General features: G+C 38.4%; 1 protein-coding gene across 4 annotated transcripts in view; it reads right to left on the bottom strand.

Moving 5' to 3' along the window:
* The window catches only part of LOC149308705 (phosphatidylinositol-3-phosphate phosphatase MTMR1-like), a 38,667-nt gene that overhangs the window by 3,175 nt on the left and 11,099 nt on the right, over positions 1-24,393 (bottom strand). For all 4 annotated transcript variants that reach the window (XM_089536336.1, XM_089536338.1, XM_089536337.1 and 1 more), the window contains 12 exons: positions 22,685-22,760; positions 19,137-19,231; positions 18,805-18,912; positions 17,941-18,039; positions 17,424-17,507; positions 16,793-16,942; positions 15,277-15,465; positions 14,964-15,149; positions 12,390-12,596; positions 11,115-11,207; positions 7,624-7,737; positions 5,398-5,574 (listed from right to left, as the gene is read on the bottom strand). In XM_089536336.1, coding sequence (XP_089392462.1) covers positions 5,398-5,574; positions 7,624-7,737; positions 11,115-11,207; positions 12,390-12,596; positions 14,964-15,149; positions 15,277-15,465; positions 16,793-16,942; positions 17,424-17,507; positions 17,941-18,039; positions 18,805-18,912; positions 19,137-19,231; positions 22,685-22,760 — 1,578 coding nt within the window. The remainder of the gene's footprint in view (positions 1-5,397; positions 5,575-7,623; positions 7,738-11,114; positions 11,208-12,389; positions 12,597-14,963; positions 15,150-15,276; positions 15,466-16,792; positions 16,943-17,423; positions 17,508-17,940; positions 18,040-18,804; positions 18,913-19,136; positions 19,232-22,684; positions 22,761-24,393) is intronic.

Here is a 24,393-nt window from a genome sequence, read left to right as displayed (position 1 = left end):
AAAAGAAATGCAAAACAATAACTTGGTTCACAGCCACCTTAGTCTAATACCGATCTTGTTCCAAGATTGAAAATATGTTAATTACTTCCATGCAGGGGAAAAAAGAGGGAAAGTAAGATCAAAATTGGCAAAAAGAGTTTAAATTGAGTAGCCTACATTTGAACTTCCTGAACACAACTGCTGTGTGGGTTTCAAGATACCAGAATGCTAATGCTGCTGTGAATTTAGTGCCACTTATGTGCCATAGTACCTGCAAGTAGTACCTGCATAGTACCCTTGCCCATGGTCTGAGCAAGGGAGAGCTCCCATCATTACGGGAGACGTTCTTCCCCACCTTGGAGTACGGGGCTGTGTGTCTGCCAAAACTAGCCCCAAGAAATTCACCTGCCCAAGGCAGACAACAAGATGATACCCTTCCTCATGAATAAGTCTAGAAATTTTGGTCAAAAAATCGACCCCAAAAAGCTGTGCTGATTTACCCACAGGTCAAGGTAAGTATTGTACTTTAACCCTTATTAAATAAAGGAACCATCTCCTGGTAAAAGGCGAGAGTGTACTCTGTCCTGCAAACATCTCATCCATCCAGCTTTTAGTGTAAGCACAAACAGTTATGCCTGCTGGAATTTTTTTAAGTTATAGGGCATTGTTTTCTTTGCTTCATCCTTTAGATCCTTTGTTACGTGGCCCTAAGTTTAAGCCTTGCCTTATCCCCAGGTCATATCAAAATCCATAATTTTGGACCCAAAACTTGCCCTCCACTTAGACATGAGGTCGCCTTATAGTTGACTATATACAGTATTTTATTTTATTTTATTGCAAGTGAACTAATTACAAACAATTTGTAAGTCTCCACTGCTTACAAACATTCTGTAAGCTTCCCCCAAGGAACTTCTGGGAACATCTGTGTGGCAACACAGGGAAAAGGAGTAAGAAACAGTTATTCAATGAGCTGTTTATAAAGTAAACAAACTACAAACATGCATCTCAGAGAAAGGCAAGCATACCTCAAAATACTATTCTCAAGCTCAACTGTCCTGCACAGCAGGGACAAAATTCTTCAACAGAGCAAATGAAGTGTACCCCTCTGAACACGAGGCTTTGCTTTCGCCACTGAATAGCTAGCCCCTTTCATGTCTAGAATGACCAAACCATCCTTGGGGGGGCAGGTTTTTAAAGCCAAACGAGCGAAGAAAAAATCTAACCAATGTCTGGTTTATATTCCAATGGATCTCTTAATAGTGCTTTCCTGAAATAGGTGTGTATCTCTTTCTCTTTGTGAATTATGAGTGTCGCCATGGAGGGCTTATGGTCTGCTGCTAGGCAACGCTTCTCAAGCGTTTTCAAGTCTGCAGCTGAACATGCCGAATGTAGAGAAGGAAGGGAGACAAACCCATGCCTATGCTCTGTTTCAATTTTACACATAAAGCCATTACTCCAAGGGTGGACACAATGCTGGTCAAATTTCTGCACCCAGCGCAATTTCTTTTATGGATGCAGGTAATTATTCATGGCCTAATTTACCTGAAGAATTACATCAGCAACCGCTCAGTAACACTTGCAGTTTTTCCTTAAGTAACTTCATTAGGCTATGAGTGAATTCAAAGTCATTAATGCCAATAAAAAAAAAGATTAATCTCTCCACTTTAGTTGCAAAAATTAACTGACTGCTAAAGGTACTGCTTGCTCCCCTTTGTTAAGAGACAAAACAAAACGTAAAGATTTCTTGATGGTTTGGAAGGGAGGAGGAAGGATGATGACAACAGAAAGATACTACACTACAAGGGAGAGGTTCAATTGTAGAACAAGGGGTTAGATTTTAAGAAATGACCAATTCATATCGCATTTGACTCACTATGTCATAATTTATTATTATTATTATTATTATTAACCTTTATTTATAAAGTGCTGTAAATTTACACAGTCATTTCTACTCTCCCCAGGCCAGTGTTTGATAAAAATACATATACAGAACTGAAACTGTAAAGGTAATTTTTGGACACCCTATATCTACAAGTAGATAATCTGGACAGAAGCTGAGGGTGTATCGCCATTGATGACAAACTGGATTGCGTTAGTTGCAACCATTGTTTAAGTCGCACCCCACTTGACCCAGATGAGCGCACAAATAATCCTTTTGCTTTAGGTTAGCAATTATAGCTATTACGTTTCATGGTTTTATGAAATGCTTAATAAACATCTTACATTGCTCACATGCAGCTAACTGTAAGAACCTAACCTGCGGATTGGGTTGCGCCCCAGTCCAATGGTCAAGACTGCAACATTTCTGAAAAATGTGATGAATCTAAGCGGCTCCTGCCTCTGGACCAAAGCGATCACAGATCCAGCAGCGCTTCTGCTAGAGGAAAAACCCTTCCCTTTCAAAATATCTAAACTGAGAAGTGTATGGAGACTGCACCTATTTTCTTCTGCTCTTTCAGCATTGTGAAGTGTGTTGGGATAACAAAATCTATACCAACAAGGATAAGCATACAAGGCAGTATAATAGCCACTCACTCGCAGTGTTACCCGCTCTTAATTGTGTGGAAGTGATGGTATATTCGTGCATTTTGCTTTAGCAACTAACTCAAGGACAGTCATTCAAAAGAAAATTGTTCAGCAATGAATGCATGTCTTTTTCTGTGGGTCTTTTTGAAAAATGACTTTAGTGCTGGGAAGGAAGGTAGCTGCCGAATGACAATTTTAAACCCACTGCTTGATTTACAGCCTGACCCTCTCTCTTCCATGCTCAATCCACTTTCCTCAGGGGCTGGAAGCAGAAAATAATGGTCTCCCTGTTTCCAAACAACAAACTTGAGAACCACCCCAGTTTTGATCCTTGTTATGTAAAGCGCTGTGCAAATTCTACAGCCCTGTATATGTTAATAACAATAATAAATTCTCAACACACATATTCTTTTTTTTTTCTGGTCAAAGAGGGTTTTTTGTTTGTTAGCTTTCTAAAGCTCTGTGGGACCTGTTTGATCCAACTATCATGGGAGAAATAAAATAAAAATGTCTGTCAGATCAGGCCTACTCAATACATGATCCACCATGATGATAGCAATTCACAAGCCATGCATGGAAGACCCGTGCTTGGACACACACTTGTTGTGTGCCTTCAAGTCATTTCTGACTTATGGTGACCCTATCATGGTGTTTACATAGCAAGTTGTGATACACAACTTGTGGAATGTATTCTGTTTGATGAGTGTTGTATCAGCCTGGTTTGTCCAATGAAGAGTGAGGGCTCTATTGTCTCTCCATGCTTGCTGAACTGCATTTCCCAGCAGTCCAAATGAGAACTGTCAACAGTGAAGTATGCTGGGAGTTGCAATCCATCGTATGAAGGGCCATATCATTCTCATTCCAAGAGTGAGGAATTACTACAGGAATTAGGCCCAAGAATACAGAACTATCTACAAACTGGCAATGGCTGCTCAACTAGTCTAAAAAGCAGGATGGATATAGCTTGAAAAAATTCAGGTTTTTAAAATACAGGTGTGATGAGACAAAATAGTGTTTAAAATGCAAAAACTGAGGCACACAACAACAGCAAGCACACAGAAAGAGCTACAATGCACTACACTCTACTTCTTACACAGATGTTTTCCCCCAACACTACCATGCTTGAAACATCTTTGATGCAGTATTTCCTTGTGAAATGTTTTGGTAAGATCGTAGGGCATTTCTCAGTAACAGTTATGATGACAACATATAAAAATAGTTTCAAGTACAAGAATACGTTCGGCAGGAACGAAGGACATATTTTTTGGCATCTTTAGCAAGTGGCATGTTTATGTTTAGCACCAATGGCAGAGTTGCTAACCAGAGCCATTGAGAGAATGCTCTCTCATCTAAGATTCTTGTGATTTTGCATTTTCAGTAGACTGTTGTTTTTTAAAAAGAATCCACCCTGAGGAAAGAAAAGCTGAAAAAATACTCAACTACAAAGGGTGTTAAGGTACTCGAGAGAGGGAATAGGCACCTTAAATAGCAGTCATAAAAGGGAAGCCTGCTTTGAAAAAGGAGGGAAAAGAAGAGTCAGCACAAATGGTAATCTAAACTGGCAACAAAATGAGGCTTTGTAATAGGTCCTAAGAGGCAATTTTTGATAATGTAGCTTGCGTGCCCAGTATTTCCTACTACTCCAGCAAGACAAAGACACAATTAGTTCTAACTGGTAATAACAGTTGTTGTTGCTATTATTATTATTATTATTATTATTAAATTCTATTTTTATGTTCACTTTTTGTATGCTTTTAATTGTATTGTTCTTTTAAACTCTGAGCTGCTTTGAGTCACAATTTTGGGGGAATAGTGGGATAGAAATAAATAGTAGTAGTACTAGTAGTAGTTAATAGTTCTACTCTTGAAATTTGAAAGAGGAAGTCCACTGCCAAAGTTTGCATGAGAGCCGTAACAATTGTACTTCAGCATAAATAACGTAATAAACCAGGAGTATAACAGACATAGCCATCACCAATTATAAAAAAGTCCCCCTCGCAACAGACTGAGGGCTAATTTGTAGAGACTTATTCATATATGAAAGCTCTCATAAAAAGATAATCACAAAATACAGCCAGAGTTGAGTGAAGCAGCAATGAAAAACAAAGTGGCACAATGTTATGATCCAGGTCCAGCTGGACGCTGCTCACTTTGACCTGGGCTGCTCCTCCCTTCTTAATGCTTCCAGATCATGTAGAAAAGGAAGGTATATCCCTTAAAGCTGGATGGAGAAATCCTGTCCCATTGTTGATTTCTCCAGCCTGTTCAAGGACTTGCAAGTGTAGCCAGTCTCAGCCCTTGCTGGGAGTTTGGGATGTGAAAGGAGCAAGATCATAGTGTTTCTGAGTATCTCCAAAGTTTGGCACGGAGCCTGTCTGACTCTATCCCAAATGCCATCTTGTGTCTCACAGGGTTTGACCAGTAACTAAGGCCAGCCAATATTCTGCAGTCCTCTCACAGACCATTTCTGGACTCTGGTGCACTTTTTTTTTCATGTGAGGTCATATTAATTGCCCAAACACTGTTTTATTAGGCTAGGCAGTGTTAGTGGCTATTTTATGCATCATCTTTCTTGTGGTGATGGTGGTCATAGTGCTTTCAGACTTTTATATTTTTATTACATTCTGTAGTGCACCCTGGTACCACGATATGAATGTAAACATTTTAATTTGTAAGTATTATAAATATTCAATCAATATGTTAAATAAAGCTGAATTTCTATAACGCAACATGTCAACCAGAGAGAGAGAAAAAAAAGTCAGCAAGTCTAACCTCAACCAATCACATTTCTTTCATTATTTTATCATGCAAGCAAAGCCCTGATGATTTTACCATATTTTTTAATTTGGGGGCTGGGGTGAGGGAAGCAAATCTCTTTGCAACAAAGCATACCTGAGGTCTCATTCGTGGATTCCATCGTACGTAATAGTTTACCCACAATTCCAAATGGCTTAGACTGGCGACTGGATACAGGACATGGTTTTCATAATTTACAAAGAAGGGGTTACTGAATTCATCAAGCTGACTATTAACATAGGACCACAGAGAAATAGTCCTGGTGCTTATTTCCTGAAGGGGACAAACAACAATTTGTCAAGCATGCATGCAAAATTATACAGCAATATAGCATTTTTCTACTCAAGAGAGTCATTTCAACAGCAATCAGTCACTTAAGGAGCCCATATGTCTCCTGTGGAACTCCCACCCACTGCAGAAGATTCTTTAGGCATCTCTTGGGATTCTTCTTAGGCTATGCCTAAGAACTGCTACAGGATGAGTTTCCCTTATCTAAAATGCTTAGGGCCAGAGGTGTTTTGGATTGCAGAATTTTTCAAGTTTTGGAATATCTGCATATACATAATGAGGTATCTTGTAGATGGGGCCCAGGTTTAAACATAAAATTTATTTTTATTTTGTCTACATCTTATACACATGGCCTGGTTACCGCTACAATTCTTCTCACAGAGAGTAAAGGTCCTGTGCAGTGTCATAGCTCAATGGATGATATGACAACTTCTGCTTCAAAAAGAAAACCTATGATCTATTGCAATTTGGCGTTTAATATGCAAAGCTATGCATCACGTTTCTATATTAAGGATTTTGAGATGCTATATTCCTATAATAGCTTTCTGGTGCTATTGTTCCAAGAACAGCTGCATTTTGATGCAGATACTGAACAACAGTCTTTACTGATGGTCTGTCAAGTTCAACTTTAGTGGATAAACTTAGATTTAAAATGAGGCATTTTTATCTCCCTGGAGGATCAATTAAAATGGGACAGACATTCAGGCATGCTTAAGAAATAATGGCTTTGGAGTAACAACAGTGTACTTTTAAAACACTCAACATCATCAATCAATGGAACAAATGATACTAAAACTAACAAAATAAAACTATGTAGATGTCAGCAAAGAAAAGCACCATAATATGGAATCAATGCAGTATTTTAGAAAAGGGGTATAATCCTATATTTTCCAGACTCCCTATACCTGCCTAAATAGGGAGCCTTTAATTAAATGCCCATGTTTAGCTTTATACAAAGGGCTTTTAACATTCTATCACCAAACTGAAACATCACTATAAAGTCATTTATTAAATCAATGTTTCAAAATCAGAATTCTTATCAGCTTCATCTTGCAATTTTATACTCCTCCAATGCTATAAAGCATCTGTTTCCACTACAGTTGTCTCTTAAATTGCATTTTTTTAAAAAGAGAGCTGCATTAGATTATTCATTCATGAGAGGGAGCTGTCTACAAAGCACATACTTGGTAAGAATGTATAATTCAGCTCCATCTTGTGGTGCAATCATGCAATTTGCTGTACTGAATTAGTGACTTAATCCAGATGAATTCCAGAGCAAAAGCATAAAGATGCCATTTGTATAAATGTTTCTCTTCCTAGAACTAGGGGCAAGCAATTTTATTATGTCATATAACTGAATAATATGTGCCTTGGGTCAGTTCCCACTAAGAGAAAAGTAATATGTGACTCAATGTATTAAAATGGATATTTTACCCAGGATCCTTCTAATTAGAAAATGAACCTAGGACCCTAAACATGCTAAGCATATGATCTTGACACCAACCTATGCTCCCCTGCTTTGGGTTTCATAACATCACACATTACTTTATACCTTGGAAGAGAGGAGAGAAGGTATCTGAAGCTTTAACTTACCTTACTAGAGGAAAGGAGAATGGACAAAGAAGTGAACAAGTGAGTAATCTGCTGAAAGCAATTTGTCTCAAATCCTACACTTTCCAGACTCGGAAAGGCAATGACTCTAACACCAAGTGCCACTGAGGCTCATTTATGAATAATACAAAGAAAACCAAATCACAGAGAGGAACAGTGTGTCTGTCCTTTAAGGAACACACACTTCAATTTCAAATTATGACTTGGCATTAGTCACGTTCACAGTTTTGGCTGGCAATGTTAACTAGAAATGTGTTTTCATCAATTCTGATTTGGAGATACCTGGTAACTATTTCTGCACATCAAGAAAAATAAGAAAATTCATTTTTAGGTGGCATTTGAATACTTTCAGCTCTGCAGAACAAACAAAACCACCTCAAAATTTCTTGTACATCTTACAAAGTAATTACACAGCTGATTTACCTCTTTAACTCGCTGATGTTCAGAATTGTACAAAAAGGTGCCAAAGAGACAGCTATAAAGATGATCCAAAATGGTGATCAAAAACAGCTCATTGAATTCAAAGGCTGCTGGAAACTAAAATAATGAAATATTATGTTACATTCTTGTAAAAGCAGTCCCTTGAACCATGCCATCCCACCTCCTTTACTCACACAGAGTAAAACCTCAAAGAAACAGTTAAGTTTTATGATCTGACTGATGAAATCTTGTCAGTCCTGGGCAAACCTTATCTCAGAGGAGATGTTCAGGAAGACCTCCAAAAAGGCCTAACTTTCCAAGGACACAAGACTCTCTTTCAGATTGCAGAATTTCAGTGCATGTGTTATATAATACAATACTATCCTTGTAAAGAATTAAACGGTACTAAAAATAGCCTCTGATTTGGAATTCTTCCTTCTACCATCCTGTCTCTTCCTTCTGGAGAGACATCTATAACTGCGCATGTAGACGCACACATTACACATAGGAGAGAGAAGAGAACTTCAGATGAGGCAACTGGTGAGGCTTTCTGAATTCCCAGAGTGGAAATAAGGACCCTCTTTCAGGGGCTCCGTTATTCACAAATGCATTTTTTTTCTAAAAAATCAATTCTCAGCTCAGTATTTCATTCAGACAAAACTCATTCTGAAACATATTTCCATCTGTTGAGAGGTGGATTACACATGATAGGAATAAATCTAGTTTTATAAGTTGGCTGTGCTATCTGCTAATAAGGTGTGGTGTACATAACCTGCAAATTTTGATACGATACGTAGAACTGTTATGTTATACATATTTTGTATATGAAGAACTGAAAATATTTGGGAATTTCTATGGGTGCTATTGAGATTGTGTCCATCTATCCGTGCACCTCTTCATTTCTCTCTCATGAGCCATTCTTATGTTGTGAGTTCAAATGTTACCAGAAACACATCTGGGAAAATTGGTTGCTGTTATTTTTATTTAGTGGAAAATTTTCTCTGTGGCTTTTATCATTTTAATAATACTTTACCAGATGGAAACTTAACATTTTATATTGCAATGTGTGTATCGAAAAATTAAAACCCCAAAATCCACATAAAATATACTTAGAGGGAGAAAAAAGCTTGAAGAAGTAGGGTTGACTGTCTTCTAATATAAATCAATTATTCATTTTAATGTGGTAGCAGTTGATATAACAGATGGTGAGATAAAGAATAAGTTGGTTTAAACCTCATCAAGCAGCAATGGGTTTGTCTTAACTCTTGTAAGTACAAGATAGATAAGCCGTAAATTATACAAGGGAGAAAGATTTTTTTTCTCTGTCTATGAGGATTAGGACACTGATAAATGGTCAAGGTATTGAGATTAATATGGACATTTTCAATGTGAGACATAGCTGTCCTAAAGACCATGTTCCAATTTTTCTAGTTTTTTTTCCCCTCACCTTGCCCTAGCTTTTCATGTTTATTTCCAATATTGTCAGATTCAGATTTTGCACACATGTGGAACTGACAAAATCATTTCACAGTCTTTTACTTGAGGGAAACTGAACCTTTTATAGCAACGAGAGAGATTTTACAAAAAAACAAACAAAACAAAATCAGAAAAAAAGCTGTTCTGAGTTAAGAGTCTTGCCTCAAATGGCTTTGTTCATACCAGATGTTTCAAATGGTTTGGATGCTTTTCTCCTACAAAAGATCTACAAAACTTTCCTAAGAGGAAGCCAGCACCCAGTGTATTTTAACTTCATCCTTCTACAGCAAGTGGAGGGATACTGGGGTCCAAAACACACTGCAGAAATAATCCAGTCTGAAACCCCTTTAACTGCCCTGGCTCAGTGCTAGGGAATCCTGGGAATTTTATTTTATTGTGGCATCAGAACTCTCTGACAGAGAAGTCTAAATATCTCCCCAAAATAACCAGAACAGTTAAAGCATTCAAACTGAATTATTTCTGCAGTGTGTTTTCGACCTGGGTCTAAAATGCCAAATAAAGGAGATAACCTACAAAATAATGCAGCAGAGAAGACCCTCAAGCCCTGTGGCCAAAACCCCCACCCTTCTGGGGTGTCTCAGATGGCCATGTCTTCCCCAGTGGAATAACCATTTGGTGGCTTCTCAGCTTTTATATCAGCTTTCCCCCATTCAATAAAAAATTAAACCCTTTCCCAAAATTTAGCTACTTGTAGTTAAGAGCTTTAATCCAGATGGTATTTTTAACCTATCCTTTTACCTCTGACCCTCTTCCCACCAATGGAATGCACCCCAAAATGCCTCAGATGAAAGCAAATGGATCACACTTTAGAAACATATTTGAAAAATATTTGTGGAGGAGGGAAGCAGCAGAAGTTCCCTCATTTACATAAGCTCCTTTATTACCTCTCTGTGACAATTACATTGAAGTAGCATTAATATTTGCTTCAACCTTCCTAAACTTAATTTGCCTTGGGGAATTTCAATATAAAATAAGATGTGCCTAAATACGTGCCTTTATGATACTGGGTGATGGTGAAAATATCTCAACTACCATCCACTTCTGTTCTAAACTTTTTCAATAAATGCAATGCCTTATTATTAATTTGTCTTGAATAAGCAAATCTCAGACTCAGTATATATTAATTAGATGTCTTTGATATGTAAAGTAGATAGCACATCACTGGGAGGTTGTGAGGAGCAGCTTCCCAGGCAAACTAGCTTTGTAAACAGAAAGGTCAAATTTACCTATTCCCTGTAAACCCAAGGCAACCAGAAAAATTCTATGAAGTGTTTGCTCTCCAATTTCTCAGCTACTCTTACTTTGAAATATACTATTGGTTTGTTACATTAATGAGACTGTATCATGAAATTAACTTGGCTTCTAATATACATTAGTCTTCATTCTGTTATCAGACACCAAAAGAAAGGAAGGAGGGGAAAACAGGAAGTAAGAAAGTAACTCAGTCCTCAAGCTCTTCATCCATCAAAGATGCTTACTATCATCACCAAAAAGGTTGCTGTGCTATTCCAGAGAGTCACTCCCGCAACCTCTACAGGCAGGAAGGCATAGAAAACTGAAAGGGAATTAAGTGAAAAATCAACCCCATTCTGTAAGTAGACCCTGGGGCAGCTTTTCCACCAGTGGAATTCCACTCATGGGATCTTAGGATCCACTGTAAGTGATTCATAATCGTACAAATTATGAGGCCCTCGTGTTTCTAGAGGTGTTTCTAATGCGCACTCCTACACACACTTACTTGGGTGTAAAGCAACATGGAGCTCAATGGTGCTTACCTCTGAACAAGTTCCAAAGTATTATGCTTGTATGCTTTTGGTCACAAAAGACACATCTAAGGATTTCTAAGCCACCACAGGTTTAAATGCTTTCTGCTCAGCATGTACTTCATTTTATGCTGTGTTCACTGAATTACATAGCTCCATGATTCTGTTGTCCAAAAGGAAGTATAATGTCTATGTGCATTAGAAATGTTAACGGTGTTATAAACATGTTCTCACCTGCTTTGTCATTTGCCAAACACAATCTATGAACTGAAGGAATATGGGTGATCTGTCAGCGTCAGCATGATCATTGTCCCCATGACCTACTCGCTAATGGGGCAAAGAAAAAAAGGATTGTTTGAGTGAGACTTCTTTTGTCAAATGTATTGATTTCGAACAACTTTTTAAAACCCTTTAAGAACAATATATCAAAACAAGTAGATTTCTTCAAGCAATTAAATTTATGCCCAGGATGGTTTGTGGCATGTTCTGCTACTGCTTTTTCTGGCTGGCCCATTCTGCAGTGTCTCTCGTGTTCCTTGATTCTTGTTTGCACACCGCGTTTGGTAGTCCCTATGTAGACTTGTCAGCAGCTGCATGGTATGCGGTAAACCCCTGCGGCTGTGAGAAGGTCTCTGGTCCTTGACTGAGTGAAGCATTTGCTGGATTTTCTTCGTCGGTTTGTAAACCATTTGCAGGTTGTGCTTCCTCACCACTTTGCCTACTCTGTCTGTGACTCCTTTGATGTATGGTAAAAATACCTTCCCTTTGGGTGGCTGCTTGTCTTCACTCCTCTGGGTTTTCCTGGGCCTGACAGCCCTTCTGATGTCTGAGCTGGAATAACCATTAGCCTTTTATTCCTAGAAGAGTTCGTAGACGCGTTTTGCTCGGTCTACCAGGCTGTCAGGCCCAGGAAAACCAAGAGGAGTGAAGACAAGCAGCCTGGTAGACTGAGCAAAACGCATCTGCGAACCCCACTTCTTGGAAGATGAACTGAAGCACTTGGACCGGGCTCTAAAGTCTAATGGTTATTCCAGCTCAGACATCAGAAAGGCTGAGTTTATTCCTGACATTTATTCCTAGAAGAGTTTATTTCTGACGTTTCGCCAGAACAATACACAGATTAACATGGGAATCACTCCTCCTCACCCAGTGTGTGTGTGTGTGTACACTCTCTCGCTCTCTCTTTCTTCCAGGTTAGCATTTTCTGAAGATACCAGCCACAGATGCTGGCGAAACATCAGAAATAAACTCTTATAGAACTCACATAGCCTGAAAAACCCACAAAAAAACAATGGATAACTGCTTCAGTCTGAACAGAGACAAGTGAAACCTCACTGTGACAGTGTGCGTTAGGAAGAATGGTTTCCTATGTTAACTATTTACTGTGACTGTAAACAGTGGGGTATGGGAATGGTTATGTAATAATTGTTACTTCTAGTTTCCAAGTATTCTTTTATTTTTCCAAACTGTGGTTTCTATTTTCTATATTTAATGTCATGTTACACTTACCATTGCAAAACGGTGTCCAAAACTCATCCACTCCTTCTCTAAGAGAGCCTCAAAACCTTTGATGGTTCGGTAATGACTATCCAACATCAGCATGGCTAAAGAAGTTAGCTGAGCTGTACGGTCCCAGCCATCGCTGCAGTGTACCACCACTGAGGTTTTACCAGATTCAATTTTGTCAGCAATTCTCACTGCACCAGAAAGAAGCATCTTTAAAAGAAAAGAATAATTCCACACTGAAATAAAATTGTGATAGATGAACTCTTGTCACTAAACACACAAGAAGCCTTGGAAAGCTAAAGGATCACCTAGGCTAGCATTGCTTTTCCAACATAACAATTCATGGGCATAACAAATAAGACTCGCTAACAATCTCTCCGCATTGTCACTTTTGGACATGAAGGTTTGAGTTAAGAGAACTTGGCTAATAGCTGATAACAGACCTATCTTTCATGAATAATATAGTTTGAAAATCTCAAAGCACTGAGTAAACTTAATGCTGCCAAATACCCAATGTAGGTAGAAGAAAAAAATCTTAACAAAGCATTTTCCCAGACCTAGTACATGATTTGAATTATCTGTAAAGCAAGACAACTGGAATCTTGTGAACGTTCTCCTAGAACAGACTCTGCTGAATGTTATGTTGCCAATAAACTATTAGCAGTATGTTTCAATAGGTTTACCAAGATACTAGGTACATCTTATGGTCTTCTATGGTATATACTATTCCATGGATCCATGCCATGAATTGCTGGGAATTAAGAAATTATAACTCCCTAGTTTTATCAACATCAAGGAATGTGATAAAAAAAAAAGGAAGTGAAAGCATCAGATTACATTTCTAAAAATAAGCGTACTTCCAATGAATTCGATGTCCAACTCTATTAGAACATAAGGAATCTGTGCTCTGAAATACAGACAGTTTAGAGAATAAACCATGACACAGCTTGACATAGCTGGAAAACTATGAAAGTCTGCAGTATTTACAAATAAAGTGGCTCTGGTCTTTGTCCAAGAAGAATTGTAGTTCCCATGGCAGTCTGCCAGAGTGAGGGAGGTGGGGGTGGCCAAATGGATAATTTGTTTAGGTGCGTGTGCCAAATTTTCTGTGTTGCAAGGAAAGAGAGCCTTGTCCAAGTGTGAAAATGATCCTTGTTGATGTATCTAACAAAATAACGAGAGCCGATGAAGCAGAATATGCAGCAGAGCTGTCAATCAGAAATCCCCCGGTTCAATAGTTACCTCTGTAAATTCATTGAATAACCTTAAGTAGACTACAATCTCTCCACTCTGGGCCCACAACTGCAAATTGAGACTTAATCCAGACAAGACACAGATGCTTTTGGTCAGTCAAAAGGCAGATCTGGGAATAGGGAAGCAGCCTATGAGGATGGATTACACTCGTTTTGAAATCGCAGACTTGTTGCTTGTGTTCCTAGAGAAGCCAGATCTGACTACACAGACACATGACTTGACTTGACTATTTGGACTACTCTAACACACTGTATATGGGACTACCTTTAGAAACGGTACAGAAACTTCAGCAGTGCCAAACTGCTGCAGCCAGAATGCTGACTGGGGCTAGTTACAGGGAACATATAACATCTTTGTTGAACCAGCTTCATCGGACACAGTTCATTTCTAGGCACAATTCTAAACTTAAGCTTTAAGGTGAGACCACCTGAGAGATTGTATCTCCTTGTATGAAACTGCCAGAGTCTTAAGAACCTCACGGAAGAGTCTTCTCAGTCCCACTACCATCACAGACCCATCTGACATGAAAAGGGGCCTTCTTAGTTGCTGCTCCCAGGCTTTTCAATTTTAACCCACAAGAAGCTAGGCTGGCCTCCTCTCTGCCCTCCATTCACTTCCAGCCAAAGACCTTGACACTCAAACAGGCATGTAATGTTTATTTGGTTGCAGGGTATCTTTTTTGGGGGAAGGGGATATGCCATATTTTTAACTTTTTCATTGTTTAGAAATGTTTTTATAGCTTCATAAATTGAATGGTGTATTAATATAGAAACTTTTAAAATTGTGTTTTAACTTCTTTATAATCAGCTTTGGGTCCCACCCTAAGAGAAAGACACCACATTAATTAATTAAATTAAAAAAATGTCTTGTTTGGACACTGAAGCACAATGGGACTAGTGTGCACTGGCTAGGTAGTGCACAAATCACATGTCCATGTACTCATCTTTGCAATTCACTAGCAGGGTTTCTTACCACCCCTGCTATGTAGCTTAGTGTACAGAAAGTTACATCATGTACATCATGATAGAGGATTCTGGCCAATGACCTCATTGAAAACCTTTTAAAACTACCTTGCAGATCTAAAATGGCATGAAGACAGAGCACAGCTCTGTTAAATAATACAATTTAAAAGAAAAATTATTATTGCTGGGGTGGTCTGACACATACAGTAACAGCATACTACAGTAGTCTACTGTAACTGGAGAACTCCAGTCTAGTAAAGACATTTCTCTCTTTTAGATCAGAAATGACATGATAATTCAAAGAGAAAAACTGTTAACATTTTAAAGCAAGCACAACACAAATTTCTATTCTTTCCTTTACCCGTATATATTCCAGCCAGTGTGTACTTTCCACATTGGACAGCCACCGAGACTCATCAATTGTAGGGTAAACAATTTCCTTCAGCTTACGCAGAGATTCTCTCATTACATGGATATTTGGAATTTCCAAGAAAACCAACTCCACATTTGGATAGGCACTTTCACTTTCATATCCACCACCTTTTGCCTGAAAGCACAATTCATTTCAAATCATTTAAAACTATCTAAGAGACGTTCAATGTTTAAGAGTATGAAACACAAACACAACACACACATATCCAATAGTAAACATTTCTCTATTATATTAATTTTACCTTATTTGTATCTGCAACACTGTTCTGTCTGGCATCAAAGATGAAAAGCTTGTGAGACTGAGCATTGGCATCCATGATAGTCTGCAGGTACTTCTCGTCTTCTTTGCATCGTTTGTCATTTGGGCCTACAAGAGGTTGGCTGCAGCGTGTAATGGTGGCTTGGCTTTCAGGGTGGATCCAAGATAACACCTAAGTTAAAAAATACACACACACACACACATGCTTGTATGCTATTTTTAGAATAGAAACAAAACCTACAAATACTTGAGGCAACTCACTTCTCAAATGAAGAGCTGATCTGATGTTATGAAAAGAGAACAGAACATTGGATGCAGGTGATTAACACAAGATTCAAACTTAAAAAAGCCAAAACATATAGAATAGTTTGCTATATAAAAAGAACCAAGAAAAAAAGCAAGACCATGCACTGCAATGATTTGATACTGTATACTAGGCTTACATAAAAGTCTTCCTCTTACATAGTGATCAGAAATCATTTGAAGCAGGTAGCCTTAGGTTCTCTGGGGCGGGCTGTACTTTCCCCGGTGTATCGGGGCCTCAGCGGCCAGAACGGCAGCCACTGAGGCCCCGATCCGCTGCTTTTCAGGCTGCGGGGAAGCGGCAAAATGCCGCTTTCCCACAGCCTGAAAAGGGGTGTCCCTGGGGCTTCAAGCCCCAAGGACACCCCGCAGCGGCGGGGAGGAGGAGAAAGGGGCCACTTGGCCCCTTTCTCCTTTGGTCCGCTGGGCGCAGCCGTGTGAAGGCTGCGCCCAACGGACCAAACCAGGAAGGAGCTCCGAAACGGAGCTCCTTCCTGCTCCGCGCTAAGGTGCCCTGGCGCGGAGCAAGGACGTCACTTCCGCGCTGCCCCGTATAGAGGCGGCACGGTCGTGACGTCCTCATGGCGGCGGCCGTGTGGAACAGCCGCCGCCATTTTGTGCGTGCGGAGCGTGCACTAGGGTTAGGGGGTGCAGAAGCACCGCCCCTTTCTAACCCTAGTGCGCGCTCCGTTTGTAACGGGCCTCTGTAAGTTTGAAATGACTTGAAGGCACGCAACAATGCATACATTAGATCCAAGCCTATTCTAATGATTAATTGAGTATTAATCCCCTATAATTTTCTTTCCTAAAGCTTTGTTGCTTAAAAGTAGAGCGTGGACAAGCTTCAGTGAAAGAATTTTCAAACTAGGAAAAAGTACGATTTCTGTCCTTCCCAATTCTGATCTCAAATATTATCCTCCCATAGATAGCAGAACTGCACTTCAACTGAACCTTAGCAGTAGCATTCACAAAGCAAATTCTATGTAATTTTCTCCTCTTTCACACTGAAAGAATGTGAAACATTCATTTCCATTTCAGTTCCCAGAGTGGAAATGTTTCTTTCTTCCTCTTTCACGTCACAATCTTTTTTCCAACGCAAGAATTGGACTACTTACTTAGTTATTCGAATTAAGGTGGAAAATTGCATCAAAACCATGCCTTGCAAAATTCTGTTTAAACTCAGGAGTCATACTTACTGGAACTCTGCCTTTTGCCCTGAATGCTGCTACTCTGGAGAGATCGTCATCTTTTACACTGGTTGGCACAACAAGAATGGCAGGATATGTGTCACAAAATTCATATGTGCTGTTAATTTTGGATATTTTCCAACTCTCATTGGGTAAGCCCTGCATAGAAGCAAAACATTTTATAAAAGACATTTTTGAGGGGGGTCAAAGAATTGTGCACAACACACTCATAGTAAATAAAAAAGGCAGCCCAAGTACAGGCAAGGTCCCACGTGGTCCTTCAGTGGAAGTGAAATCCTACCCAAGACAGGGCACATACCTCCCCATCCTTAATCACATCCCCAACACATAGTACCTCTAACATGTTTGAAACATGGTTATGTTTCACTTTGGTGACCATCCCCAAACCATCTCTAGACAATCTATTCAGGTTCCACAGCCTCCCTAGGCTGGAAAAGAGAGACAGAACTAGACATGATCAACATACCCAGGAATATAAGATACACTTCACCTTAACTTGCCAGAATCAATTTTCTCCCAGGTGTTGGTTTTAAAAATGGTCTCACAGGATCTGCAGATATTCAGATGAAATAACAGGTACAGCAAGTTATAACAAAAAGTAAAAATCAGTATTACCTACCTGCCTCTTGTACTCTGCTATTGGATCATAAACTTTCCAACCATTTGTGGGAAATTTCTCTTTATAGCTGAATGCAAAGAACGGCTGAATGAAATGGAAAGAAAAGCATACTTTACTACAATTGAACTAATCTTTTCTCATTGGATTTCAGGAAAGCATTTTACCATGAATTTTAATTACCCAAATTTGAAAAATATTTATCATCAATAGCAGCAATCCTAACTTCATCAACTGAATTCTAATGCTGTTTATTCATAAAGTATAGGTTTCAATGGAGCATCACAGAACTCACAGACAGAACAATAGCCTTGGTTGTCTTAAACGATATAAATTGTGAAAGGCAGGATAAAAATCTACTAAATTAATAAATAATAGTTCTCTAATCTATTGAAAAAAATCAAGTAGGAATCATATTGATGTTTTGTGGTAATAAAGACTCAATAGACTACGATTCTTGCTCCTCTGTGACATATTTTGAAGGACGGTTTCAGCATGAATTCCTCATTTAAATACTTACCAGCCCATGAGAAACAGGAAATGCTCGAGTAATAAGGTTTTGAAAAATCTCCAGTCTATGTTCTTCCTGTTTATAGGCAAACCGCAGGTTTCTCATATCCTGTGAAAGATATCTTGAAATTCAATATGTTAAATGAAAAAAATTACAGCAACTACAACTGTTACTGAAATGGTGGAATATTTTTGCATTGTTACTTGTCTGAATAATTACTGGTTTGAAGTCTAAATAAAAATGTTTTCTACATTTCAAGTACTAAGCCTGCATCTAACACCACCAGCTGATACAGGCTACATATTAGTATCAGATTCTATAACTATCATGGCAGGGGGTTGGACTGGATGGCCCTTGCGGTCTCTTCCAACTCTATTATGATTCTATCAGAGGTAGTCATCTGTAGCAGAAACAAGCAAATGGGCTGCCTCACACAAATTAATTCATGGGGCAGGAGAGGTGAGACGTGCTTAATAAAGTATGAATGCCACACTCTCACCTGGAAATAGCCTCTTTATTCCCTAGACTTCATTTTAGATCTATAACTGACCCGTTCCAACATAATCTATAACTCAAAGTGATGCTCCAGGGACTGATGCTGGTTCATGAGGCATCTGCTGCCAATACTTGGCAGGTTTCTTGGAAAGAAACAATTGCAGTCAAAGGGCACAGCTATGATACTGCTGTCTGACACACAGAGGGGGAAACGCTAGTCCTCATCATACAAGTTGAGAATGCCTGTGAAAATTTCATAGCATGAAAACAACTCAGCCACAGTGTAGGTACAGGCAAAAATTATCCATTATCTAAGGTACACTATAGAAATCACATGATGAAATTGAAGCACGCACACCCTCAAATTTAAACTAATACCTTGCAAACAATTTCTATACCACAGGAGTTGTCTCCATGGCTCTGCACTCCAATCTTTTCAACCCTGTTTATGACTCCAAGAGGAACATCAAGAATAAAATGTGGATCCTGGAATTTGAAGGAAAATAAACAACATGTTTATTTATGTCAGCTAAGAGTAAATATTTAGTGTTCTACAGTCTGTATGAGATAAAATTATACAATTGTAATGGGATACATAAAACTTCCATGGTGCTTTACATTTAGATTACAAAGGTATGTCAGTTTCTGGGGGAAACTTACAAGGCTGTAAGTAAAAGATGCAGGATACACAGTAAGAAACAAGGTCTCACCCTCTCAACATTCTTGAAATACATTTTGAAATCTGTCACTGTCAGCGTACCACTGATGGCTCCAATAAATGGACAGATATACATGACATCTTTAGCTGGAAAAAATAAGATGTCATTTTATTAGTCCTTGTATCCCTACCATACAATTGATGTTATTATATATACCAACAAACAAAATATTTCATGCAAAGAAATCCCGCTAACCTCATATGGATTTAGTCTGGCACTACACATTCAAGAAACTCATTTTACACAGAAAATTGTTTTATCCTAAATGTCTATATCAAGGCATATAACTTCAAAAAAAAGTATTCTTATGTCAAACAAATAAAAATTAAAAAATCAATGAGTTATAGTTTAAATTGGCATGTAAAGAAACTGGTGATTACAAAACAAAAACAACAACAAAAACACCTAAGTAATTTTTAAGATGCAAAATATTTTATTTTAAATTAATTTGTTCTATCATCTCTATTTTAAGTAAGAAATGAAGAGAACCTATTTAGCTGAATAGCATGCTCTCTGGTAAGAGAGCAGCATCATAATGCAGTCCTAAACATGTTTACGTAGAAGTAAGGCTGCCCAGTTTCAAGGTGACTTATTTTTACATACGGACTGCATTTGCTGCAGTGTGCAAATGAAATATCAGTATGCATACTTCCTTTCCAATTTCTTCCATAATTATTCCAAAGAGAAGAGTAGAGCCATGAGGAGGCTTCAAGGCAGCAGCAGGGAACAAGATACTAGAGAGAAACCTTGTTCCATGCCACTACATCCAGAAACAAGAAGCTCAAGTCTTTCCAAAATGGGAAAACTCCACCTGTGCTCATAAAGTGACTGCAGATCATTTAATGCCCTCTGTCTCAAAATAAGGAAGGCAATAAAGATGGAGAATGAGATGTGCTATTTCGGACAACAATTTCTAATGGACCTCATCTATTTGAAAGTAGGATACAAGCACACTGTATCCTGCAATCCAGTAAGTGCTCAGGTTATTCCTCCCAAAAATGACAGTTGCACTTAGCAGCTCATCCCAAAGCCCTATGCATTAGTCATGTAGAAGATCTCACACTGCAGGCAAACACAGACTTTAAATCTGGGCTTTCCACACAGCAGTGTGTTCAATAAATAATCTCCATTTTCAGGCCATTCCAAGGAGTGGAACAAGCAGCAATTCACAGCTGAGATACAGATTCAAGACACCACCTTTTGCATAAAATATGACGTACAATTTTATTTAGTAACTCTTGACAAAAAGATCCTTTGATTTAGTTCATGGCGGCACTCCCTAACACTCCAAGAAATAAATGGTTCTGAACTGGTGCTATGGGAAATCATTTCCTTTGGATTAGCACCCATGCTGGGAACTTGTGTGTCATGTACACTAGACAATTGGGACATTTAATTGCCTGGCCACATCCTAGAGAGTCCTGGGATTTATAGTATGAAGAGGCTCTAGCTCACGCTGTCAGTAATTATACATCTCACAAAACTACAGCTCCCAGGATTATATAGGATGGAGTTATGACAGTTAAACTGGGTTCAAAGTGCTATAATTTTATAGTGTGAACAAAATCGTAAGGTATATCAGTAATAGTTTTGTTTACATGCTCTTCTCCTTAGGCAGCATGGAAATTCAGTGTGTTAGGAGAGGAGATATGGACATTCCTTACATTCTCCACCAGCTACTTAATAAAAGACAAGGTTTTACTTGCTTTCAAAAGAAGATAGAAGCTTACATTGGCAGGGCAATTGATAAATATGCTTTGAACAAACATATACAATACAACTTATTAAAATAAACTGTTTTAATGTACATATATTAATACAATGCATTATTTTAATAATATGTACTTTAATTAAAAATCATATACAGAAACAAATTTCCTCCAAACCAATTAAAATTAATTACTTGAAAAGATTAATTGATTTTAATACATTACATTTTCTTATATTAACTGCTATTCATTTAGGATAAAAATAATTCATTATAGAATAAATTCAATTAATTATGCAGTGATTTTAATTCATTAATTTTCACTCAACTTGGGAGGCAACATGGCCAACAGCACCAGTAACAACTGGTTGCTGAATTACAAAATGCTTGCATAACCAAGATTCCCACTGCAAATAAAATGCTGTCTATCTGAATTAAGGCAACTGATTTATGTCAATCAATTGCTATGCTAGTACATTTTAGTGGTTTGCCACCAAATTTTGGCAGCAAACTGAAACAACAATTTGTGGATTTTTGAAACTACACTTTTCCTGGGATTGGGGGCTATAAAAAGGATCTGGGAGTTTCATGTGGCTTCAATGTGATACTTTGCCCACATAATTATTACAAAATCCATACTGCTGGGACATCTTTAGTAGGCCAATAAAAAATCTCCAGTTTCTTTGTGCTAGCTTTTGAAACTTCACAGTTTTTGAAAAAGATGGTAAAAATATTTCAGGGAACTGGGGGAGTAAGAAAAGGCTGTTGGTGTTACCATCACCAAATCCTCATGTTGTGTTGAGATGGCACAAAGGAAGCATTTGTGTGGACTGTTAAAGGAAAGTCTATTTCAAAGATGAATAAAGTCACCCTCACATCTCAAAGCAACATGTGGTGACTTTGCAGGTCTGGGACCTCCAGAAATTGAGCATCCAATTCCTATCCCTGCCAGCCAAGCCACTGATGGATAAGGAGAGTAATAGTTATTCAATATGTGAAGAGCCACAACTTCTCAACCCCTGTTTTAAGGCATGTAGGTGTGTTGTGGCAAATGTTGTGGATTTTTACACATCTGCACCAACGATCTGCAAGGAGAGGCGGGAAATATAAATAAAAATTATTATGATTATTGATTTCACTTTCCTGTGCAAAACTGCATCTATTCACCCTTCCTCTGCTGGAAATGGACAGACACACATAATGCGCATTTCTGTGGAGTTCCACAGATAATCCAGTAAAAACCACAAAGCCTTTTTCTGCAGAGTTTAAGGAGTCCCACCTACTCAAAAAAGCCTGAACTCCTCCAAATCATATATGGCCTGATCACATTCTATTAGACTACAATGAAAAGTATTCTAGCCATGTAAACTAGCCCTTAGAAGACTGAGAACACTGCATGAAGCAATTGGTATTAAGCTTCCAAATCGTTCTTTGAAGGGCAGTTTTATTTAGTAGGGTGGGGGGAGAGATTGTACATCATGCAATATGGATTGTTAGTATTTGATTTCAAAAATGTCCTGGTATTATCACAGTGAAGAATAGTAACAATGCAAGAGGTATGCTGGAAGCTGCATAGAAAAGTATCTAAAGGCTGCATTCAGCACATCAGTCTCATAACTGACCAATTTCAGTGTCGATTTGTAATTCTCAGATTTGCTTGCCTTTTGAGATCAGTATCTTCTATAGCTCACTGGGTTTAAGGGATTATGGATCCAGGGTAAAATCTGATTTTTAAAAAACCTCTGAAATATAGATAACCAAGGAAATAGTGTTGGTTTTATGTTTAGCAAGAAACAATGATGTTATCTCAGTCACTTAATACTCCACTTACCGATACTTTTGATTGATTCTCCAGGAAAAAGTGGAGCTTCTTCCATCTGAGCGAGTTTGTTTCCATCCCTCAGTGCCTGGCAAAAAGCCAAACCCAAAAGTAAATCTCAAATTCCAGATGTAAAGCTTCAACGTACAACAACTACAAGGTGCTTTTGCTAGGAGGTTACAGAAACAACACAAGTTTCTTTCTTCTCAAAGCAGAGTGCATTAACAATGTGGGCTAGAGCAGACACACATTTAATTCTGGTTAAAGAGACCAGGAATGAAGCAGGTGGCCATGTGCCTCTATCTCTTGAAACTGAATTCCCATCTGCCTTAATTCTGGTTAAAAATTTAATCAATCTTCAATCAGAAGAAGCTAATCAGGATTTCCACTTAGCCATGATTTGAAAATTACTCAGAACCCTGGTTAAGCATGGACTGTGGCAAAAATGTGAACATCATTAACACTGCTGCAAATAAAAAGATTTAGGTTAATTCAAGATGGAAGGGTTTGGATTACTTCCCAAGCTTGGAAAAGGTGAGAGGTTACTATCCTACAGCCTGATCCTGATCTCTTAGCCATCATTAAGAGTATGTCTGCTCAGCTGCTGTGTAATATTTGTGAACCCAAAGGGATTCTGTTAGTTATGCACTTGCAGAATAAAGACAAAGATTAGCAAACTGTGAATTAGCAGCAAAGCATTTACACAAAGGTAAGATCAACTACCTACAAACAGCCAACATACTGCAGTGGTTTGAGGGTTGGACTAGGAATGATCTCTGCTCAGCCATGGAAACCCTCTGCCTAACTTTAGGTAGATTACACTCTCTCAGCCCCCAAGAAGGCAATGATGAACCTCCTCTGAACAAATCTCATCAAGACAATCCCATGGGTTGCCATAAGTCAGAAATGACTTGAAGGCACACACAAACAACAGAAGCTCAACTATTCCGATTAGCACACAGGGAATAATCAAAATTGAGACACATATTGTAAACTGTAGGACATTTTTACACACAGCTCCCACAGCACCTTGCTGTTTTATTCTGATTTTGTAAGTTATGACTATCAGACAATTTCAGAAAGAAAGGTTCTTTTTCTATTTTAGCAATTTGCTATTCTGAAGTTTTCAAATATATATATATATATATATATATATATATATTAAATTATATATATATATATATATATATATATATATATTAAATTAAGAGTACATGCTTCAACATTTTATTCTGCATATAAAATAGCCCTATAGAATTATTTTAAAGGTTAAACAGGATGGATAAAAATTATCTTTACAATTTTAGTTTTACACTTTCAAAAAACCTGCCCCGTACCCATGCCATATTTCCATTTCCCCTCCTCAGGCCTTCACATCTCTAGCATAGACATCTCTAGCATAGACCTATGGATAATGCTCCCCAACTTAATGGAAACTTTTGACTGCCTCTCCTTCAGCACATGAATAGCAGCTGTTGGGAACCCCAGTTAAAATCCAGATAATCTCCTCTGAAAATTCAACTGGCAGCTTGAATAAACAGCAGATTTGCATAGGTGGTCTGACTGACTAAATAAACAGACAATTTAGTAATATCTTTATAAACAGCTTACTACCAATTACTTGCACTAATTTAAACTGTGTATGCATGTGCTATCGAGTCACCTGTTGACTTATGGCTACCCCATGAATTTCAGAGGGTTTTTCTTAGGCAAGGAATACT

The sequence above is a fragment of the Sceloporus occidentalis genome, unplaced genomic scaffold, assembly GCF_023333645.1.
Source record: "Sceloporus occidentalis isolate IW3139 unplaced genomic scaffold, rSceOcc1.0.p SCAF_8, whole genome shotgun sequence".
NCBI classification, from domain to species: Eukaryota; Metazoa; Chordata; class Lepidosauria; order Squamata; family Phrynosomatidae; genus Sceloporus; species Sceloporus occidentalis.
The sequence above is the reverse complement of the archived record's forward strand: the minus strand, read 5'-3'. Positions and strand labels throughout refer to the sequence as shown.